General features: G+C 34.9%; 4 protein-coding genes across 4 annotated transcripts; 2 read left to right on the top strand and 2 right to left on the bottom strand.

The window, feature by feature from the left end:
* The first annotated feature begins 643 nt into the window (after window positions 1-643).
* Window positions 644-3,253, top strand: LOC133700486 (root phototropism protein 3-like). The gene is made up of 2 exons (XM_062124025.1): window positions 644-1,807; window positions 2,494-3,253. The coding sequence occupies exons 1-2, from the start codon at window positions 1,043-1,045 to the stop codon at window positions 3,052-3,054; spliced, it is 1,326 nt and encodes a 441-aa protein (XP_061980009.1). The 5' UTR covers window positions 644-1,042; the 3' UTR covers window positions 3,055-3,253.
* Window positions 3,254-5,007: 1,754 nt separating this feature from the next.
* Window positions 5,008-8,168, top strand: LOC133701079 (pentatricopeptide repeat-containing protein At1g15510, chloroplastic). The gene has a single exon (XM_062124862.1). It carries the CDS (start codon window positions 5,196-5,198, stop codon window positions 7,830-7,832), a length of 2,637 nt encoding a protein of 878 aa, XP_061980846.1. The 5' UTR covers window positions 5,008-5,195; the 3' UTR covers window positions 7,833-8,168.
* Window positions 8,169-8,583: 415 nt separating this feature from the next.
* Window positions 8,584-12,086, bottom strand: LOC133700601 (uncharacterized). Its single transcript, XM_062124176.1, has 7 exons — window positions 11,834-12,086; window positions 11,297-11,412; window positions 11,074-11,192; window positions 10,816-10,978; window positions 10,497-10,723; window positions 10,001-10,322; window positions 8,584-9,915 (listed from the first exon to the last, which is right to left on the bottom strand). Exons 1-7 carry the CDS (start codon window positions 11,993-11,995, stop codon window positions 8,811-8,813), a joined length of 2,214 nt encoding a protein of 737 aa, XP_061980160.1. The 5' UTR covers window positions 11,996-12,086; the 3' UTR covers window positions 8,584-8,810.
* A 5,948-nt stretch (window positions 12,087-18,034) lies between these two features.
* LOC133700370 (D-glycerate 3-kinase, chloroplastic-like) lies at window positions 18,035-21,610 on the bottom strand. Its single transcript, XM_062123876.1, has 12 exons — window positions 21,273-21,610; window positions 20,162-20,547; window positions 19,892-19,971; window positions 19,749-19,800; window positions 19,626-19,667; window positions 19,414-19,492; window positions 19,309-19,340; window positions 19,156-19,224; window positions 18,869-18,943; window positions 18,632-18,748; window positions 18,497-18,547; window positions 18,035-18,403 (listed from the first exon to the last, which is right to left on the bottom strand). The coding sequence occupies exons 1-12, from the start codon at window positions 21,514-21,516 to the stop codon at window positions 18,260-18,262; spliced, it is 1,371 nt and encodes a 456-aa protein (XP_061979860.1). The 5' UTR covers window positions 21,517-21,610; the 3' UTR covers window positions 18,035-18,259.
* Window positions 21,611-23,304: the final 1,694 nt, after the last annotated feature.

Below are 23,304 nucleotides of genomic sequence, written 5' to 3'. Positions count from 1 at the left end.
CATTATCATTTTTAACATCTGTGTTGTTGTAGACTCTGAGCTCCCGTCATAGGTCATCGATATTGATCTTAATTATAATATGTTCTTGAAATTTAAATATTTTTTTAATTTAAAAAATATCATTCAGAAAGTATATTTTAAAAATTTACATTAACGAATAAAATTCTCACTATTCTAAATTTTTATAAAAAATACACACTCTGGCTCAATTTAAACTCCACTACATAGATCTCAAGCTCTTTGGGGGACATTGAAGTTTAGATATTGCTAATCAAATTAACAGAAATAAAGTGATAACTCTTTTCTATGCTTTCTCGTGATCCGTATAGGATTCAACCCCTTATTTGGATGCTTCCGAGTATATGCATGAAGCTTCGAGTAGTAGCTCTGATTGCTTGGGTGGAAGAAATTGAAGTCTTTTCGTAGATGACAGCACACTACAGGCATCAATAGGATGGTCTTTCTGCAATTTGTTTCCTAATTCTCTCTCTCTCTCTCTCTCTCTCTCTCTCTCTATATATATATATATATATATATATATATATATATATAGAGAGAGAGAGAGAGAGAGAGAGAGAGAGGGAGGGATTCAGTTTCAAGTATCTTTCAGCCTAGCCCATACATGTATGATATGGTGTTATTATAATTAATTTTATCCTCCGTGGAAGAGAATAAGCCAGGAGGCGTCATAGGAAGGAATATTAGCATTGAAGAGAATTTGTCTTCTCCTCTCCTTCTGTACCCTCTTCTTATCCTTCTTCCCCTTCATCCATCCATTCAAGCTCATAACCACAATAGAAAGACAAGAATCTTCATCTCTAAGTCTAGACCCTCGATTTATATCATCCTTAAATATGTACGTACATTTATTCTCATTCACAGCAAAGATCAATTAATGTTTGCCCAGATTTTACGAGGGTAACATCAATTATTGCATCGGATGTTTTTTCCACTTGCAGTATTACAAGAGATTATACTTTAGCATGAAAACCTCTTGTATAAGCTAAGAGCTACCAACAGTATATATTAGTCCTTCTCAAAAATGCTTGACTACTCTTCCACCAAAATGAAGAAGGCCTCTTTCCCAGAATTTCTCCTTTTCTCAGGATCAAAGACATCCCATTTAGCCGCCGAACACTGGTTCGACGATGCATGCATCCTTGATATGGACTATTTTGTCAAGACCCTAGCCGGAATTAAGGCTAAGGGTGTCCGTCCAGACCTTATTGGTTCAATCATAGCTCATTATGCATCAAAGTGGCTACCAGACCTCTCTGATGATCACCATCCTAGTACAGACAAGGGACTTGCAAACTTTGCAGAATCCCCAGAGAGTGTCACAACTTCGTGGATGAAAAAGAGATTTTTCGTCGAAACCCTGGTAGGAATCCTGCCTCCGGAGAAGGATTCCATCCCATGTAACTTCCTCTTACGCCTTCTCCGGATTGCAAACATGGTCGGTGTGGAGCCTACATATAGAGCTGAGCTTGAAAAGATGATTTCATGGCAACTTGACCAAGCTTCACTGAAAGAGCTAATGATACCGTCGTTCAGTCACACTTGCGGGACATTGCTAGACGTCGAGCTAATAATTCGTCTAGTGGGGAGGTTTGTTAATTTAGATGAGGTTGCCAAAAGTGATGCTGCCTTAATTAAGGTAGCTAAGCTTGTTGATTCTTACTTAGCAGAAGCTGCTGTGGATTCTAATTTGAATTTAGCCGAGTTTGTTGCTCTTGCTGGTGCTCTCCCAAGTCATTCCCGCGCCACAGATGATGGTTTATACCGTGCCATTGATACTTATCTTAAAGTAAGTAGTCAGTAATGTTAATTAATTATTTTGTGTGTAATTTTCTTTTTATTTCTTCAGTTAATTAGTGCAAACGTACACTTGCTTGTACCTTTACCTAAGTCAGTGCCTCTGGACCAAGAAAGGCAAGCCTGTTTCACACGAGCCGATTAGTACATGGTTAGTCTCAGTTGGTAAGCAGGTTGTGGTCTAGGCAGAGTTTCTTGGTTCAATTAAGCTACAGGAACAAAAAATATAAAAATGACTGCTGCTGTGTGGGGTTTCTGTCAGCAGCAGAAGATTCTTCATCAGAACAATTCAGTGGTGGGGTGGGGTGGCGTTGTTGCAGAGCAGGAGCAACTTGACATGAAGGGTGGTGTCAGTGTTGAATTATATTGGCATTTGACATCTTTCTTTATGCATCATGAGATCAATATTAACAGCATCAATCAGAGTGTATAAGCATTCAATTCACTATTATGTTTTTTTCACAAGCCTGCATCTGAAATCTCCCTCATTAATGGAGTGGGACTCGGTACTTGCTACAAGCTTGAGCCCTGACTATCCAAATAAAAGATGGATATTCTCTATACATTTTCGTCTAGAGAAATTATTTAGTTTCTAGTATTCTGTGACTGGAATATTTATGGATTGGTATTTTTGAAGTACCTTGATGATGATAAATTAATGCTCTCTTCTGATCTCAGGCACATCCTGGAGTGTCAAAGCATGAAAGAAAGGTTCTTTTTAGATTAATTGATAGCCGAAAACTCTCCCAGGAAGCATCACTCCATGCTGCCCAGAATGAACGATTGCCCGTTCGTGCTGTGATCCAAGTCCTCTTCTCCGAGCATACCAAACTTAATCGACAAATGGATTGGAGCGGGTCATTTAGTGGAACTAGAAGCCCCTACACAGGGCTTGAGGCCCCGGCTAGGTGCCTTTCGAAACGTGAAATGAGCGTGCAACAAACAGAGGTAAGGAAGCTCAGAGAAGATGTGCATAGGCTACAAAGCCAATGCTATGCCATGCAAGCGCAAATGGAAAGGTCGTGGGAGAAGAAGAAAGGGTTTTTCAGGTGGAAGAAGCTTGGGAATGTCATGCCTTCAATGAAAAGTAAAAATTTTAGTGTTGTTGAAAAGATTGAAGAGAGTAATGAAGGAGAAGGAGAGGTGGGTTGTGGGATACAAACTCCCGTGGACTTGAAGACAAAGCTAGTGAGAGGCAAAAATAAAACTCCTCTCATGTGGAGAAAATCAGTTTCTTGAAGGTGAAGGGATATGATCGATCGGCGTGCCCAGTCGGCCGGTTTCTATGTTAAGCCGAGTCTAAATCCAATTAATTAGCAGTAATAGATTTTGGTTTTCAGGCGTTGTACAATTAATATGCTCCTTGTTATTATAATTATGACTCGAGGAATAATAAAGTATGTATGGAATAACATATCTCTTGCATTTTCATGTATAATCTCCCTGGTCTCAAGCTAAGAGATGGCTGTCCATTCCTTCCTTCTCAGGCCACTGGGCCTTTTTCTTTTTTGATTAAAAAACAAAGTTGAGTTGTTAGCAATGATGTTAAATAACAAAAATCTTAATGCTATTGCACGAGAATTTGTAGTTAGAGATACCTTTGCTTGATGTTTATTTGAATTCTATATAAAAAAATTATTTTCACTGTAGGTTAAATATTTTTATTTTTTATAAAAATATTATATATAGAGGATTTTTCAACGTACTTTTATAATTTAAAAAATTTAAGTGCAAATTAAAAAGTTTATACACGCATGCAATCAAATAAACTAGAAACTATACATGTACGCTAATATATAAATAAAACTTCATTAACGACACTTACAAATAAAACTTGAAAAATCGAGAGATAGACGTAGATTAAGATATTTAATCACGCAAGACGAGACAATTACCTAATCATGTTTGCTAATTTTTGTTTATTAAAGCATTTTTTTATTTAATCAAATGATAATAGAAATAGATAAACATATTCGATTGATTGAATAAAAATAAAAAAAAAGAAATAATATGCAAGGTTACACATATTGGAAATATCACTTGAAAATAAATATTTTTTTTAAATATAGTTCATCTATACAAAAAATCATAGATGAATCAGAAAAATCTTTTCAAAAATTAAACACATATAAAAAAATCATTATTATTTTAAAGAGGCTCTCTAAACAAAATAAAAGAGAGAGATGTATTATTATAAACATAATTAACTTTTAAAAAAAAATAAAAAAGAAGCATTAATTAAAATAAAAAAAATTAAAAAAAGGTCATACACTACTGGGCCTAGCTAGCCAGCCCGTTTGGCCCATTTCATCAGGGTTTGCGCGTCTGAGCTCTTTTTTTTAGAAACACCTAGGGCAGATGACATTTTGTTCGCCTAATTTTTTCTGAAAAAAAATCAGACGACTCATCGTCTGTTTTATCCAGATTCTAGCCACTGTGGTGGCTGGAAAATTATGCTCAAGGTTTTTTGACTTAAAAACTTGTATATTGACTCGTTTTTGACCAAAAACACCTTAAAAATCATGATAAACTTATCAATGGCCTAAAAAACCCAAAAAACCAAACTCAACCTGAAACAAAAAATTAACCCGATCTCATAGATGTTTTTTCATGAACTTTCAAGGAAAAAACACATAATATGAACTCTCCTCGTTAAATTGAACAATTTGACACATATATTATCCATTTTGGTGGCCTAAATCGATGTCAATGATATGTTCTTTCTCTGCTGTCGAAATTTAGCAATCTCTCTCCCTCTCAACCAGGAACCAAAAAATAACAAAATAAATTTTTTTTACCAAAATAAAATTGAAAAAATGTTGAGGGATTAAAATTATATAATTTGTGTGATTGTTTAAATTAGAAGATGAAAATATATCTTTTTCAAAATTTATGATACGTAACTCATGTTTGTTGTGTTTTTTTATTTCAGCCCCTTTTTTTCCAATTCTATTTTTTTATAAGAATTTGAATTTAAAATTAATTGTTTTTTAATTAGGACTAAATTATCTAAATAAAAAGTTTGAAAATTAAATTAAATATAAAAGGATTAAATGCATAGTGAAAACAACCCACACTATAGGTAATCTTTGTGTCAGGAAATTTGATGATTCACTGGATTAGACAGCCATAGACTTTAAAATGAGCCTCAGAAGTTATAATTGAAGTCAGTACTTTCTTCAACGGAAGGATAATAATCCAAACAAAATATACTATCAGATTCAACAATAAAAAAATTTGGAATACAAATAAAGTAGGAGCTAACCAGCTTAACTGTAAAATCACTGGGGTTATTACAGTTTATCGTGAAGCTGCTAAACCTCAGCCAAAACCTTTTTCTTTCCTTCTTTCTTGCTTGCAAACAATGCTCTTTTGCAAAAATGGCTCTCTCTGCTAAAACCCCACGATTTCGTCTCCACCAACACCTTCAAAACCTTAACTCCCACTTCCCCGGAACCCACAACTCCAACAAAACTTTTACCCTCTCTTTCAAACCCCAAAAGCCACACCTTTTCTCTTCTACACTAAACCCCCCTCAAAACTCACTCAACACCGCAGCCACTACTTCAATTACCCCTCAAAACCCAACAAACTCACGCTTGCTTCAACTATGTCTTAGCGGGAACCTTGAACAAGCTCTGAAACACCTTGCTTCAATGCAAGAAGCTAAAATTCCCGTAGAAGAGGACTGCTTTGTTGCTTTGATAAGGTTATGTGAGAATAAGAGAGGATACAGTGAGGGTGAGTATGTGTGGAAAGCTGTGTTGAGTTCATTGGTGACCCTGTTGAGTGTTAGGCTTGGAAATGCGTTGTTGAGTATGTTTGTGAGGTTTGGTGATGTGGGTAATGCTTGGAATGTCTTTGGGAGGATGGGAGAGAGAGATTTGTTTTCATGGAATGTTTTGGTTGGTGGTTATACAAAAGCAGGGTTTTTTGATGAGGCTTTGTGTTTGTATCATAGGATCTTGTGGGCTGGAATTAGGCCTGATGTCTATACTTTCCCTTCTGTTTTGAGGAGTTGTGCTGGGGCAATGGATTTAGTGAGAGGGAGAGAGGTTCATGCTCATGTGGTTAGATTTGATTTTGACATGGATGTTGATGTTGTCAATGCTTTGATTACTATGTATGTAAAATGTGGGGATGTTGTTTCAGCGCGGATGTTGTTTGACAAAATGCCCACTAGGGATAGGATTTCTTGGAATGCAATGATTTCAGGGTATTTTGAGAACGATGAGTGTTTGGAAGGGTTGAAATTGTTTTTCAGGATGCGTGAGCTTTCAATTGATCCTGATTTGATGACCATGACGAGCGTGATATCTGCTTGTGAGCTTCTTGGCGATGAAAGATTAGGGACACAACTTCACAGTTATGTCGTGAGAACAGCCTATGATGGTAATATTTCAGTGTATAACTCTTTGATTCAAATGTACTTGAGTGTTGGGCATTGGAAAGAAGCAGAAAGCGTTTTTTCAGGAATGGAATGCAGAGATGTCGTGTCATGGACAACAATGATTTCTGGTTGTGTGGATAATTTGCTACCTGACAAGGCCTTGGAGACTTATAAAACCATGGAGATAACGGGCACCATGCCTGATGAGGTAACAATAGCCAGTGTTTTATCTGCTTGTGCTTCATTAGGGCAATTAGATATGGGCATGAAGCTTCATGAGCTTGCTGAGAGGACTGGGCACATATTGTATGTAGTTGTTGCGAACTCACTCATCGATATGTATTCAAAGTGCAAACGTATTGAAAAGGCTTTGGAAATCTTCCATCAAATTCCTGACAAGGATGTGATTTCCTGGACTTCAGTAATTAATGGGCTTCGGATTAACAATCGGTGTTTTGAGGCTTTGATATTCTTTCGGAAAATGATATTGAAGTCAAAACCAAATTCTGTAACATTGATTTCTGCCCTCTCTGCATGTGCTAGAGTAGGAGCTTTGATGTGCGGAAAAGAGATTCATGCCCATGCATTAAAGGCTGGAGTGGGTTTCGATGGATTTCTACCCAATGCAATTTTGGACTTGTATGTCAGATGTGGAAGGATGAGAACTGCATTAAACCAGTTTAACTTGAATGAAAAAGATGTCGGGGCTTGGAATATTTTGCTCACAGGATATGCTCAGAAAGGGAAAGGGGCTATGGTCATGGAGTTATTCAAAAGGATGGTGGAATCTGAAATAAATCCTGATGATGTTACATTCATTTCTCTACTATGTGCTTGCAGTAGATCTGGAATGGTAACTGAAGGTTTGGAGTACTTCCAGAGAATGAAAGTCAATTATCATATCACCCCGAATTTGAAACACTATGCCTGTGTGGTTGATTTACTTGGCCGTGCAGGGAAATTGAACGAAGCTCATGAATTTATAGAGAGAATGCCTATAAAGCCAGACCCAGCAATTTGGGGAGCCTTATTAAATGCCTGTAGGATCCACCGGCAGGTTCTGCTAGGGGAGCTTGCTGCTCAGCACATTTTCAAGCAGGATGCTGAAAGTATTGGGTATTATATTCTCTTGTGTAATCTCTATGCTGACAGTGGTAAATGGGATGAAGTTGCAAAAGTTAGAAGGACAATGAAAGAGGAAGGGCTAATCGTTGATCCTGGGTGTAGTTGGGTGGAAGTAAAGGGAAAAGTTCACGCTTTCCTTAGTGGTGATAATTTCCACCCTCAAATGCAGGAAATAAATGTTGTTTTGGAGGGATTTTATGAGAAAATGAAGACATCTGGTTTCAATGGTCAAGAATGCAGTTCAATGGATGGAATTCAAACTTCAAAAGCTGACATATTTTGTGGGCACAGTGAGAGACAGGCCATTGCTTACAGCCTAATCAACTCTGCTCCTGGGATGCCTATATGGGTAACAAAGAATCTATATATGTGCCAAAGCTGTCATAGTACTGTCAAATTCATCTCCAAGATAGTTCGCAGAGAGATTTCTGTTAGGGATACTGAGCAGTTTCATCATTTCAAGGATGGTTTGTGCTCTTGTGGCGATGAAGGTTACTGGTAAAGAAATGACAAGAAAGCTTAAGAAACTTGAATGAGTTGTCCATTTCATCTTCAAGATAGTTTACAGAGAGATTTCCATCAGGGATACAGAGCTGTTCAAATTGTAGTCAGATACTGGAAAGGCAACCTCAATGTCGTGCAGGACGACTTATAATTTGGCTATGGAACATTATTGAGATCCATATAACCAAAGTGTATATGTGCTTAGAAGATAGCTAGACCATGATAATTTTCACACACAAGTGCTAAACACAGATTGTATCATGTATGTGAGGTATGATCTCATTTGTCTGCTTATAATGTATGAAAATGGCATTGATGCCCTATAATTTTGATACTTCCAAGTTCCACCTTCCGCTCAAACTTCGTTCTCTTACAATTGAATCCGTAGTGTTCAAATGAAATTGCGAGATCTGGTGAATGCAAGAAATGTCCTTTTGCTTTACTTCATCCTTCAACATGAATAGGATGCCCTGTCGTTACTACTGAATCCAGAATTTGGTGACTTGATGTTTATTTCTGGTATTATTTTTGTTCTTGAATTATTCATACAAGATGCCCCACGACACACACATCGAGGAAGCTGCCTCTATCGCATTCCCAGAAGCTGGGATTTATTATTTGGATTCATTTTTAGTTAGTCCACACTCAACAGCAGCAAAAAGAGGATCTTTTATCTCAGTTTCATGTATAAAGATGTCGGAGTTGATGAACTTTAATTCGAGAGAGTACATTTTTACTGGGAAAATGAATTTAGCTGAATCACATTTAATTGCAAACACAACAAGCTGTTATTACATATATCTCACAACCAATCTCATACAAAAATCAAAGACACTTTAGGATATACAATACAAATTTCCACACAATTATTCATCTGATGCTGCCATTGCTAGCAGCACTCTATAAAGTTTGAAAAAATAGAAAAGAAAAATTTAAGGTACAATACAAATGGATTTGAACAAGTGGAATTGCAGTTTCAGAATTTTACTGCTTTCTTGATAGTCTTGATGGATGACTTGATGAAGCTGTTCCCTGCAGCTCGATCCCCGTCATAGTCATCATCTCCGGTTACCATGGGCTTTTTCCTCATGCATTCAACCCCCTTTCTCATACCCAAGATCAAAGATGGAGAGGATGGGATACGCCGCAATGTCCTGGCACTCTCAGACCTTGTAAGCACCCTTTCTTTTTTGCTCTCTATTCTTTCCTTCCCTTCAAAACTGTTGCTACTTCCAATTGCTTCACCACCACCAACACTGCCATTTCCTTTTTCTTTCGGTGTTTTGTTTGGTTCTATCTCAACAATCTCTTGTACCCTCGTTCCTTTATCATTTCCTTGTAAAATTAGTTGCGGCATCTCCCCCTGGACCTGTGTTGAACTCTTGGCCTCTTTCTGTGGGAACTTTTGGTTCAGCTTGGTAACGATGTCATCAGATGTGTTTGCTCCAGAGCCGTTTGAGTTTTGAGGTTCAATCTCTTCTCCAGAATTCTCTAACAACAATTGCAGCCACCTCTCTACATTTCCCTTTCCACGTTGCTTTCTGCTCTCTTCATCCTCTATTTCTTGGTCTTGGATAACTGGGAATTGGATTTTGTCTCTCTTTCCCTCTCCTATTTCCAGTGCCCGAAGCTTATATTCAATTGGAATTTCATTTTCGAATGGGGTAATTGATTTATTATGCTCTTCCTTCATGATAGTCATTTCAGGTTGTTTGAGTTCCTCTTCAATTTCGCCATGTTTTGATTCTTCGTTAGCAGACAAGCCAGCCTCAGATGCTTTCTGCTCCTCCTCTAGAAACACTCTGAGCTCCTTGTGTAAAGGTGTCCTTGGCCTGATTCCTGGTAAATAAAATGTAGCTTTATGGTCTCCATCTTCAGGTAAGATATCATCCATTCTTGATCTTTTCCTTCCTTGTTCCCATTCAGGCCTAATTTGTTTCTCAAGCTCGTCCCTTTGTTTGTATTTCTTGTGGAGTTCTTTCTCTGAAGCATCGCATATTGCCTTCTGCGCTTGAAGCCTTGCCATGAGTGCATTGGATGCAGCCTGATTCAGTCTCACTTGTTCCTTGTAAACAACACTCCTGCAATAATAATTCAGAAATGAAATATTTCAAATATATGACAAAAATGAAGAGAGAAAATCCTGTGTTGAGTAGCAAATCTTACTGGTGCATAGCATCACGAATCATCTTCTCTAGCATAGTTCTGTATGAAGATTGTGCCTCTGCTAGCCGCCTGCACTTCTCTGCCCTCCTCCTACGCTTTATCAGTGTCAATTCCAAGTCCTGAATAGTAAGCTTTTCCTCATCAGTCTTTCTCTTTATTTCATTAACTTCGTCGTCCAAACTCAGTATGTCAGCCTGCATCTTGTGAGCTTCTTCTTTTTGCTTAAGAGAATCTCTGGCCAAGACAATTGCTTGATATGGATTTGTGACAAAGTCGGGGTCCTCATTTTCTTTCAGAAAACTTGGCTTTACTTTTCTTGAAGCTAAAGTAAGACAGACAACCAAAGAACACACTATATTACCTCATGAAATTCAATTTTATAACTATGCGTACATGAAAAAGAAAAGGAGAGGAAAAATGAAAAAAAAGTTGGTAAAAGAAAAGGAACATAAAAAAAAAACAAAAACAGTTATGTATTTGAGATTCATCAACTAACCAATTGCAGGAGAATGCGACCTCATCTGCCTGTTGTAATCCAATGATTTCAAAGCCAAAGAAGAATCATATGATTCTCTTCGAGATACAACAACAGCAGCTGGAGCAAGGCCTAGTTTCTCTCTCGATTCAATGAAATGTTGTGGAAAAGAATGTGACTCTACACTCTGGGAAGCATTTAGTTCCTCACTTTCTCCTTCTGAGAACAAAAATGAAAACGCCCTGTGCCTGCCATAATTTTGGAACGAAGTGCATTATATAACTTCTCTTTCATCGTTCAATTTGATTGCTGCAAAAGGTAGATATCGATATAGACCCACCTGAAATCTGAGTTGGAAGACGCAAAGATGGATAAGAACTGGTTCACAGAGATTCCCAGCTGAAGATCCCACCACGGAACAAGAAACTCTAACTTGTTATGCTTTCTCTTGCACACTTGCCATTGTAGTATCCTCAAATTGCTTGGAACTGTCAATCCCCCCCCTACAATTTCAACGAGCAAAACCAAACATTACAGATGTTATGTATGATTTTATACACACAGACATGGAGAGAGAGATTAGTGATTAATTATGTACTTGGGCAAGGGAACCAGTGATCAATTTCCCAAGCAAGAGGTGAGGCTTTATCAGCATGAAAATATAGAACATTGCCGTATGGGTCCACTCGGATTACTGCAGGATCAAATCCGGCATTCCTAAAATCCAACAAAGCAACAAATAAATCAAAGATCGTATATCATAAAAATTTGAGTAGTTTTTTTATGGTTCAGAGCAGAGAGATGATGAAGAGGTAAGTTACCCTAGATGATTGAGCTGCTTCCACAAGAGGCTGATAAAAATCTTGGGCTTGGCAGTTTGTTTTGCTTTTTGTTCAATAATTGGAAACATCTGTTCTAATTCCCTTGCTCTCGAGATCTGCAGTGAAAATTATGATCAAAGACAGCATCGGAGTAGATGGAAAAAGAATTATCGATGGCTGAATTATTGACAGTATTAACTCTTTAAAACCACATTTCATGCAAAAATTCTTGGTCCATTTTGGTTCTTTAACCTTTTGTTTGATTTAGCTGCAACTTTAACATTTCAATTTCGTCCTAAAACCATATGATCCAAGTAGAGTTTCTCACGAGAAACTTAGTTAACCAAGAGAAGAAAGAAGAAGGTAAAAGAATTAAATTATCAAGAAAACAAAATCAAATAACAGAGGCCTATCTGTGTACTGCTTTCGAGTAAATCCTGTAAAATTTAACCCCCTGAGCTAATTTTCTCCTTCACTAAAAACTAAAACAGAAAAAAAGATTTGTCAAAAGGGCCTTTTTTTTTCCTTTTAAATTACCTCATGTTGCTGCATTGCATACGGAATGAAAGCGAAAGGAGGGCCATGGCTATAAGTCCCAACAACACCACGATCTCTACAAAGCTTCGCGTAGGCTCTTGGGAACCCAAGCCCCTCATCAATCTCCACATCTCCCTCCCTGAATGCATAATCGGCAGCCATTGTTGTCTTCTTGATTTCTCTTCTAGCTTTTAGAGAGATGTTTTGTGAAAGAAAAGAAAATAGTGTGTCGTGGTTTTGTTGAATAGAAAGGAAGATAACGGTCGAATTCTTTGTTTAATACGTGAAAAAGATTTGGTGGGGTTTTGAATTACGGAAGTGCCGCGTCGGCAGAATAGACGGTGCGTGTAACGGCTAGATAGGGTTGGTCCTACGTGCATGATAAATTTTTGGTCACGAGCATCATGACCAAAATGCCCTTGTACGTCTGAATAACCCTAACAATTATATTCCTTTTAAAAAATCATCCCAAAATATCAAAAAAAGGGTATTTCATTATAATGATTTTTTCAATGAAGAAAACAAACATAAACACTTATTTAAGTATTCAGGAATAAGTATTGGTTTCTTTTTGAAGAATTGTTTTTTATAAATATATTTAAATAATATTTTTTTAAAAAAATATTTTTAATATTTTAATACATGAAAAAGATAAAAAAACACTAAAAAGATTAATTTAATTAAAAAAATTTAAATTTTAATAAAAAACAAACCTTAAAAAATCTTGGTATTATTTAGCTGGTAATCTTGTAAACTGGGTAGAATATTTGCTTTCACCATCAAATATATTTACCAAAATGTCCTTTACAGCAAAACAACCCTAAGAGTTTTATTTTATTTTATTTAAAAATCATCCCTGAAATGTCAAAAAAAGATATTTTTTAATAGTGAATTTTTTGAAACGAAGAAAACAATACAAACTAAGTTGAGTTCTCATTAAGCACTTGGAAGTGTGGTAAATATTATTTTTTAAAGTTTTTTTAAAATAATATATTTTTTTAAAAATTATTTTTAACATCAACACAATAAAACAATAAAAAATATATAAAAAGTAATTTGAGTAAAAAAAATAAGAAATCTTGGTGTTATTTAACGTTAAACACTTGACAAGTAGACATGTCTTGGCCACCTATTTTGTCATTTCCCTTGCCGATGATGAGTTTTGTTTTTTTTTTTATTTTAAATCTCAACGGGTCGACGTGGCTCGGCTTGAGACTCAATTTCTTCTTCAACGACTGACTGGCTGGCTGACTGACTAGTGAGGAGAATCAGCAGCACGTATTCAAATCTTGAGAATTGAATTTAGATTTCCCCTTCCACAAAAGTTCGATGCTGCAAACTCCCAGTGGGGTTTCGCTGTGGTGCAAAACAGTTGATTTTGCGTCTCTGTCAGCTCTTTTTGTAATTTAAACTTGAGGAGGTACCAAAGAAGCAATGATTTCCCTAATAATTGTGGTTTGAACAAGAACAAAATCCACACCTTAAAGCCACCGTAAAAAAGAACCTTTATGAACTCGCAGATTCGATTGCCGTGGGTCCACCATTAAATCGGCTTAGATTACAGATGATACCTGGGCTTGATTGGGGTGAGCTGATCGTTTGGATTTGGTGGGAACTTAACATGAATTAGGCTCGGCAAATCGGGCTATGGCAAATCTAACTGTTTTTTTTTAAAATAAATTTATTTTATTTATTTTAAATTATTTTAATATACTAATATCAAAAATAATTTTTTTTTAAAATATTATTTTAATATATTTTTAAGTGAAAAAAACTTTATAAAATAACCACTATAACAATACCACACAGGCTACATATCTAGAATGTAATTCTATTCAACTTTAATTTATTTATTTTACATGAATATTCAATTCCTTATATTTATCATTATCCCATCTTAATGCTTTATTATTCCTTGCTAACCATTTGGGTACTTCAACTATAATGTTGTGCTATAAAACATTTCATATTATATTTATATAACCAGCCTTGTTACCCCATGTTGCCCGCCACCTCGGGGGATTCTTTTGCAAATGAAGGTTTTTTTTTAAAAAAAATATTAACAATTTTTTTTTAGAAAAATATTTTTTTTTAATTTTTTAATGTTTGATGACTTTAGTATTAATCATGTAAATGCATTATATTTTTGTTGTTAATATAAGTTTTGATGGAAATATAAAATGGGATTCCATCGTAATATTCGGCTCCTTCATTTTTTATCAGATCATTTTAACAAACACAATTGTTGTAGAATATTCATTGTGTTATTTGTTCATGTTATCATCTTAAAGTTGCAGGGCTAACATTTTATCTTCTTATTTGTCATGGATTTTGCATAGTTTTGAAACTTGATCCGGCGAGTCGACCCAGAATCTGGCCGATCCGGGCCTAGAAGCGGACTGGGTTGAAAAAAAAAACCCAATGTGATCCGGTTGACCGGTAAAAAACATGGTTGTAATATGTTAAGTTTTAATTTTTTTATTAAAACGACGTCGTTTTGATTTTAAATTTTTTTTTGACCTGGATGACCTAGTGACTCGGTCAAAACCCGAAACACAGCCTTGAATCGGGCCGGGTCTGAAAACTATGGGATTTTGAAGGAGCTCAAGACCCATTATGTAATATTTTTAATTTATTTTCGTGCTCTATATTTAGAGGCCAATATTTTTTTCCATTCATGTTTCCATTTTGAAGGAGTTCAATGCCCATTATTTATTTATTTATATTGTCTTATGATTAATTAGCAACTGAAACTCATATTTAATTTAATTATCTTCCTAAGATATTATCTTACCCAGCCTCCATCTATTATTAATAAATAAACTAAAAGATTTGGGATGGTTGGTGTTCATATAATATAGCCAACCTTATATTCCACGTCATTATTTAAAGCCACTTTTTTTTATCATGACATTTTCACCTACTTTTTGTTTCCTCTTTTTTATGGCTACAATTTTGGCCATAAGAGGAGTGTTAAACTCTGCAAACCACGAAAAATGCTTTTCAAATTCAGAGATTTTTCGCAACTAAGCTCTAGGAGTTTTTAAGATTTTAGAGGAATGTCGTGAACCTGTAAAATCTTTCATTCCATCTTGTAATGACAACTTTAGCTGCATTATTTGTATAAAAAACCATGCCCAATGAATGTTTATCCCAAATTATTCAAATTTTGTTACCATAATGCATAATGTATAGTTGTTTATTGCCACCGCACTAGGTTTTTGATGGATTCTGATGAGTTAATTTTTGGTTAAAATTTTTATAAATAAAAATCTTTTTAAATAAAATATATTCGGCAAAATATGTCAAACCCGAAGTACTGGGCTTCACAGTCAACCATGCCTAAGATAACATGGGTCTGGTGAACATGTCAGACCCATAAAACTTGAACATGATAGTCAGCCAAGCTCAAACTAACATGAGTGTGACCAACATGCTATACCCAAAGAACTTGAACTTGACAATCAATCAAACTCAAGATAACATGGATCTGACGAATATATCAGACCCAAAGAGCTTGGACTTGAAAGTCAGCTAAGCCTAGGAAATGTGAGTCTGACGAACATGCTAGACCTAAAAAACTTGGACTTGACGGTCAGCCAAATCAAAGATAACGTTGGTCTAGTGAGCATGTCAAACCCAAATAACTTAGACTTAGTAAGGTTAGCTAAGTCCAAGATAATGTGAGTTTGACAAATATGTCAAACTTAAGAAACTTGAACTTAAAAATTAGGCAACTCCAAGGTAATATGGGTCTGGCGAACATGTCAGACTCAAAGAACTTAGATTTGGTAGTCATTTAAGTCCAAGAAAACATGGATCTAACAAACATGTCAGACCCAAAAACCTTGGACATTATCAAGTTCTAAGGTTATATGCATGATACTAAATAATCTTCTATAATATAAGTATTAAAGACATGATAAACCATCATGCCTCTTCATCTAGAATAATCGTTCATAATAAGATAATAATCTCCCTATACTTTTATAGGTGTATACAAGGTCTCTTAAAGGACCTACCATACTTACTATCTCATTAATGATATGTAAGAGATACATGTCTCCCATTAATGTTGCTGAAAGCAGAGGACTTTCCAATCTTTTTCTTTTCTGAAAACGATAAGGTTCAAGAGGTATAAATATCCCCTGAACCATCTAGGTAAATGGTTCATAACTTTTTATCTTTTAAGATACAGAAACATAGATTTCAAAGTATTAACCAACTTAATAATCAAGAACAAACATCTTTGTTCCTTGAATTTAAGGCTCTTTAAAATCATTTATTGCTTTAAATCATTTAATATCTTTCTCATAAATATACTGATTTTATCATCGAATGGTTTTTAAACCCCCTCTGATTGGGATGATTTTTACAGTTATTCAAGCTTTTACTATAAACCTAGAGTTTCTTAGATTAAGAAGAAGAAATCCAAACATTTGAATATATTGATTAATCATTATCTCAAACACTAAATAACATTTTAGATACATATCTTGAATTTTGAGACATCATCATATTGTACTAGATTTTTTCAAAAAAACTATAAACTTTATGATCATTTTTTTCAAATACATGTATCACCTTTACAACCTTTCATGAAAACTCACATCAATTTCATTACATGTATTTTTTTTATTGACTAACAATACAAAATATTAAATGTTTAATGAAAAATAAATGCCTCAAACTTTTGTTTATCTTGTATTTGCTAATTCTTATTTTTGGTAAAAAAAAAATGTTCATGTTCATTCATACCACTCTTCAAACATGACCTACCAACAAAAAGTACGACCCACCCTTTTATATTGTTCCAGGAGCACTTTAAATGGCGCTTGTTATTGTAACTAAAACGTTGTTTGCTTAATATATATATATTTTTTGCTTAAAATCAGTACATTAAGACCTACATATAAATTTTATTCTTATATCTTTAGAATTCACTTTTGTTCCATCAATGACAATAAAATTTACACATTCACATATCTTTTCTCTTTTTAATCATTTTCAATAACTTTTCAATTTACACATTTGTATTCTCTTTGAATTAGAGCTTATGAGATAAAGATACTGATTATAACACATTTCAAAGTTTTGAAATGAATTTTTTAATGTATCAAAAATACTATTGATTTTGTCTTGTTTTATAAATATTCTGATAGCTTTAACCTTATGGATTATAGTGATAGTGATTAGGTTAGAGATATGAATGATAGAAAAAGCATTAATAGTTGTGTTTTCTACATGAGAGACACAACAATCATATAAAGCTCAAAAAAGCAATCTATAATTACTTTATCAACATGTGAAGCTGAATATATAGTTACTACATTATATGTTTGTCATTCCATATGACTAAGATGATCATTGAAAGAATTGTGAATATCACAAGAGAAGTCTATAGAGAATTATGTGGACAACTCATCAGCCATTATCTTAGCTAAAAATCTACTTTTTCATAATAAAAGTAAGCACATTGATACAAGATTTCATTACTTAAGAGATTGCATTACAAACAAAAAAGTTAAAATTAAGTATGTAAAACACAAGATTAAGTTGCAGATATTTTCACAAAGCTCCTCAAATATAATGTTCTTACCAAGATAAGAGATTTATTGGGAGTTATGAATAAATCAAGTTTAAGAGGGAGTGTTGAAAATTAACTTGATTTCTAGTTTTTCTGAAGAATAGATGAATCAGTCTACTGGTTAGATTAAATAAATCAGTTGACCGATTTAGTTGGCAGAATATAATTCTTATGTAGATTATATTTCCTAATATTAGTTTAATTCCAAACATGCAGACCCATTATTGATTCCTTATAACTGAAGCCTTGGCTATGTTTCCTTCCATCTCCTCAACCGCCGACTCTTCCTCCATGGGGCGCTTTCCTCTACCCACCTTAATTTTCTGACTTGATCGGGCTAATAAATCCTCCATCGTGATCCCCTCTCGTTCACTAGACATGTCAGAGAGCAAAGACTAAACTACAAAAGCACAGTTAAACGAAAGACAGATGCTGACTAAACTGCCAAATACTTAAATTTCATGGGAACGAAGCGCTAAGTGTAAGACAGATGCTGCAAAAGAAATATGACCGGCACGGCACACTTCATGTATCGGATGTATCATGTAGCAATAAAAAATCAAGAACCATATTCGTAAGAAAGCTAACGGATGCATCAGCTTTTAACACCTTCCTAAAGGAAAAATAATTTCTTGCTGCCTTGGACAAGTTGGAATTCCATTCGATTGAGCAACCATGTTATTTTGCATAATACTTTTAAGTACATTTGCATTTACATCTGACTGTTCTCCTTAATGATACAGAAAAAAACCAGCCCATGCAAAAAGTTGCATCACACCATTTGAAGAAATCAAAATTGGCCATTCAGAGCAATCTTCACCCTGGAATTGTCAAGTCACCTAATTACCTAGGATAGGATTTCTTCCTTCATCAATTTCAATGAGAAGGAGATTCTCCGGATCTGAACCATTGGGTCCTTCGGCATAGAGGGTGGGAAGGTAAGCCTTGTATGCTGGTAGGTAACGCGAAACAAAATCTTTAACCTGCACATAAATACCACAAAAAGCTTCAGCCTATAACATGAACTTTGCTATCAATTCTCCCAAAATGGTTATGTTGATGAAATGAAAGCACACCTCCTCATCAGTCATCCCAGGGTTTCCATCCTCCCTCATGGCAATCTCTGCCTGCAAAACCCCACAGCATCGGTTAAAGAAAATAGCATATGAAAAGAGTTCTTTGACAGCAGTGTGTATTCATGTTAAAGCGACCTGCAAACGCCATTGGTAGACACAACTAGGGTCCTGAATCTTGATGACCACCCATGCCTTAATAAACTTATCCCACGCATCATAATAGGCTTCAAGATTCTTATTTATGATCTCTAGCTGTAAGGAGAAAAAAAAGAAGAAGCAAGCTTAAGCTACAATTGATGGTCAACTACCATAAGAAGAAAATGACCTGTATGATGTAGTGAGGTGCTTATAATAAACTTCCACTGGTCTAACCTGAGGATCAACTGCTTGGACGACTTCCACTGGAAGTGGTTTAAAACCAAGCATCCAACCTTCAAATAGCACAACCTACAGAATCATCCAAAGCACATGAGAAAAGGATAATTTATAGACCCCCCCCCCCCCCCAAAAAAAAAAAAAAAAAAACTCAGTTTCTCTTCTTTTTTTCTCACTTCTGGTATTATCTTGGAGTTCAAAAATCCTAACATAAGGATGACAATATTACCACCAATTTGAAATGATCGCCTATTATTCCAGCTGTAAATTCAAGATTTTCTTACTGTTAATGGTCCTTCAACCTCTGGCCATGTTGAAGGATCAGCTCTGTCACCTCTTCCACTGTATGCAGACTACAAAGAAGAACAACCTATCATTAACAACTCCAGGCTCAATTAATTGAGAACAGAGGAAAAATAACATTATAGTATACTTACCTTATCATATCGAGGCAGCCTCATCTTCAAGCCTGAAAACATAATAGGGCTATCATCAAACTAAGAAAGCAAAGTGGAAAGAAGATAACTGAATCAAACTCTTACCTTCTTTTGTCAGTTTGTTTAGAGAAGACAGAGTTTCAATTGAGAATGGAAGATCATGACTCCCAGCATTTCCTCGGAACTGGAAATTAACGAAAGAGGAAAAGAAAAAACACAAAGAAAAACAAATATTTATTTAGTTTTTCTGATGATTAAAAACATCTCACTGCCTTCTTTTATTTGACAGTTTGTTTAAAGAACATGGTCTTTGCTACCTCTAGAAGTGCATTTCCTGGATTGGCTTCTCTCAGTTTGGCCTGGAATTCATGAAAATTTGCATCAGCAACTAAAAAATGAAGATAAAGTAATCAAATGCAAGGAAGTCCTTGAACTATTACCTGACCCTCTGCTGTTAAATAGAAATCATCTATGGATAACATTGCGGACTTCCTGATAGGGGTAAGGCAGCAAGTTTAGTTCTATAACTGATAATTGACAAATAATTGACAAATAGTTTTCAACTGATATTGGTAGAATGTACCTGCCAGTTACTTTGAAGAGATAATCAAGAGCAAAGACAAGTGTAGTCTTTCCACAACCTTGTGGAGCACTAAAGCCAATCTACACCATACCAGATGCCAGGATCATGAGATGAAAAGAACTGCATAGCAACTAGCATTGTTTGCAGCAAGACTGCATAACTTAACAAATACCCAGAGGCCTTCTTTTCGGAAATATGCTAATGGAATGAGAATTAATGCAGGCACTCGCATCAGAATTGAAAACAGTTGCAAGGAAATTACATGCGTACCACTAAAGGAGGTATATCTTCAGAGTCTTTGAACTGGGATACGTGCTTAGAAATCTTATCTTCACACCAAACGAAGACCGGTATATAATAGTGATAAAACCTTGCTTTCTGAGGAACTGTAAGATATAATTCATTAAGTTGAAATAATCGGCACAACTGCAAGCCATATGATATCCATTTGTCTATTGACTCAGCAATCATTTCTGAGGTCAAACCCAACTTGCTTACAAGAGGGCCTGAGCAAATAAATTCGAAAAGGTCCTCCACGGAAGAGACTAGTGCAGGTGTTGAGGGAAACACCGAATGCAATGGACCTTGCATCCCTTTGTTGCTGGAAGTGGAGTTCCGATGCATGGAGCCGTCTTGAATCCACGAATGTCCACTGCCTGCACACGGCATTAGAAAGATCACATTTTTATGATATTCTTCGAGCAAAATGTCGACACCCTAGAAAGAAAGCACTTTTGTCCAAACAGCACTATAATCTGACCATTCAAATGCATAGATAATTAGCAAGCCAACAGCATCGTATACTATAAGCAATAATTTCATGTTCTATTTCCTTTCCTTTTTCATTTTCTTTTTCATTTTTGAGAATGCTACTGGGAATATAAATCGTTGCGAATCTTAAAAAAGACCCAAGACCAGAAAATGCAGTGACACTATCTATTTGCGACCTTTACCTTCAGACACGCAAACTAGATTGGATCAGAAACAGTAAAATTCTGCAAATATTGAGGTAAACCAGGCAAAACCAGTCACTTCTTTAGACACCGATATATTCCTCTCCTCAATCAGTGAATAATAATAATAAATAATAAATCATCAACCTTGCTGGCTTATTTAAACAAATAATAATATTATGGAAAGCAAATACCAACGGAACCCAAAGTAAGAATGTTGGTCATTCGAAAAGTAATTGTCGCACAATTCTCTGAAACGCCATTAACACAGTGGCTACAAGATCATTTTCTTCACACGTATAATTCTTCATTTTCCCAGCTTAAACCAAAAAAAAAAAAACGGAAGCCTGTATTTCTTAGCATGGTAATGTACAGTATTAAAGTATTAAATGCAGAGATGAAAAATGAAAGGAAGCCAGGAAAAGAACCTGATTTAGAGAAATGGGTAGGCATTTTAGAGAGTTCTCTCTTAGTCTTAGAAGATGACGACGATGATGGATTAGTCTGGGAAGAGAATAGAGAGAAGTGAAAACCACGAGAGAACTTTTTATTATTATTGTAATCATTGTTGAAATAATTAGTTCTAATAATATTGGAGTGGCAGTAAGAAGAAGGAAGAGAAGAGAAGGTGGTTGTGGTGGTGGACGGTGGTGGAATATTGAAAGCCGCCATTTTCTCTGCTTCTCTCTGTCTTTTCTCTCCTCTCCTCTAAAAAGCTGCAACTAAGATAACGTGTCAACAGTTTAGGGGCACCAATTTTTCTATTTTATCTGTTTATACAACTCACAACAACTTAGACTTGCGTCTGTTTTCAACGACATGTCATCCATTCCCTTCTCTCTTTCGAATCCCATGTAACATTTTTTTTTTTTTGTTATTGTGGTATCTTCTGTTTTCCATTTAATTATATAGAAAAGAATTAATTGGTTAATTAAATATTTTTTATTTTTTATTTATTTTATATGTAAAAGTTAATCTCAGCGGTTATATTTTTTTATAATTATTTTTTAAAAAACCATAACTAAAAATATTTTTATTTAACTTAATTTTCTTAAAATCTCAAACACAAAAATTCCCATAATTCCAAACACACTTAAGAATCTCATCATTCTATTTGATTCTTTTTATTCGGCTGGAAATCCATAAAAACAAATCATTCTAAAGAGGGTGTGAGGTTTACAATAGATAGTTAAAAGAACGACGGTTTACTAAAAATTTTGAATTTTTTTTTAGTATATTCAAGAACACTAAATCAAGTTTCTTTAAATTTTTAATTTTTTTATTAAAAATTATTTTTTTATATTTTCAAATCGTTTTGATGTGTTTATATCAAAAATATTTTTTTTAAAATAAAATATTTTTATTTTAATATAATTTTAAGTAAAAAAACATTTTAAACTGTTATCGTCACTGCAATTTTAAACATTTAATTTTTAAAAGATAAAAAATATATATTATTTTAATATATTTTCAAATAAAAAATAATTACAACCACACATCACATTCTCTAACACATGACATTAGATCACGATAAAAAATAATTACAACCAAACATCACACTCCAAAACACATCATGAATCTCTTGCACTCTTACAGCATAGATAGCGGGTTCATCTTGCAATTGCTGGGGAAACCTTTTATTCGACTGGGTAATGTTTGATTGGGGAGCTCCAATGTATTTTTTAAAAGTTTTAATTTTTTTTTGGTCTTAAATTTATTTAGTTTTTGTATATTTTTGGATATTTTAATGTATTGATGTAAAAGATAATGATAATAATAATAATAATAATATGAGGTTTTTCATTTATAGAGCTACTGGTGCTGGTTCGTCAAATAATTTCAATCACAAAATAGGATTCCATCGCCTCCTCATGGCCTACCCCACACAAGCAACACCTCATCACAGCTGTACATCAAAGTAAAACACACCCTAACATAGAGAAACAAACAATTAGATTGATAACCTGGTCAGTTCAACTCAGTAGCCAAAAATGACTGCTTTACACACCATTTCCCCTCTTTCATCGAAAAAAATTAGAAACATTATTTCATATATTTTTAAATAAATAACACATCAAAATTTAGAAATATTATTTCAACGTACCAAACAGACTCAAATCCTCCATCCACATTATCTGCGTTACCATCAACTATAACGAAGGCTGCTAGATTAAGCAATTAAGCATGGGATGATATGGCGATAACTAAAGCAACTGGCATTGTTATGACATCTGAAATCAAATTTGTCATAGAACCAATACCTAGGTATAGATTAGCAACAAGTTCATCACCCGAAAGATTGCTTTGAGATTTATTTTTTTTTTCCCTTTCTTCTTCTTTGAACAGGCAAGCTAGAAGGTTAGGAAGACACCCGGGTTTAACATTGCTAGTTTTGATTGGTTCCCCATACTCTCAAAGCCAAACAACCTTGTAACTTAGAAGATTATCTAAAAAATGCTA

This window comes from Populus nigra, chromosome 8 (assembly GCF_951802175.1).
Source record: "Populus nigra chromosome 8, ddPopNigr1.1, whole genome shotgun sequence".
In the NCBI taxonomy this organism is placed as follows: Eukaryota; Viridiplantae; Streptophyta; class Magnoliopsida; order Malpighiales; family Salicaceae; genus Populus; species Populus nigra.
The sequence above is the reverse complement of the archived record's forward strand: the minus strand, read 5'-3'. Positions and strand labels throughout refer to the sequence as shown.

Bases quoted from the DNA above. Each gene is read 5' to 3' on its own strand.
- LOC133700486 (XM_062124025.1), top strand. From the start codon at position 1,043: ATGCTTGACTACTCTTCCACCAAAATGAAGAAGGCCTCTTTCCCAGAA. The intron at 1,808-2,493 runs GTAAGTAGTCAG...TTCTGATCTCAG, and splicing joins CCATTGATACTTATCTTAAA to GCACATCCTGGAGTGTCAAA.
- LOC133701079 (XM_062124862.1), top strand. From the start codon at position 5,196: ATGGCTCTCTCTGCTAAAACCCCACGATTTCGTCTCCACCAACACCTT.
- LOC133700601 (XM_062124176.1), bottom strand. From the start codon at position 11,995: ATGGCTGCCGATTATGCATTCAGGGAGGGAGATGTGGAGATTGATGAG. The intron at 11,413-11,833 runs GTAATTTAAAAG...TTTTCACTGCAG, and splicing joins ATGCAATGCAGCAACATGAG to ATCTCGAGAGCAAGGGAATT. The intron at 9,916-10,000 runs GTAAGATTTGCT...TTATTATTGCAG, and splicing joins ATTCGTGATGCTATGCACCA to GAGTGTTGTTTACAAGGAAC.
- LOC133700370 (XM_062123876.1), bottom strand. From the start codon at position 21,516: ATGGCGGCTTTCAATATTCCACCACCGTCCACCACCACAACCACCTTC. The intron at 19,225-19,308 runs GTAAGTATACTA...TCTTCTTTGTAG, and splicing joins GGCTGCCTCGATATGATAAG to TCTGCATACAGTGGAAGAGG. The intron at 18,404-18,496 runs GTGTGCTTTCAT...ATTTATGTGCAG, and splicing joins CTGGGATGACTGATGAGGAG to GTTAAAGATTTTGTTTCGCG.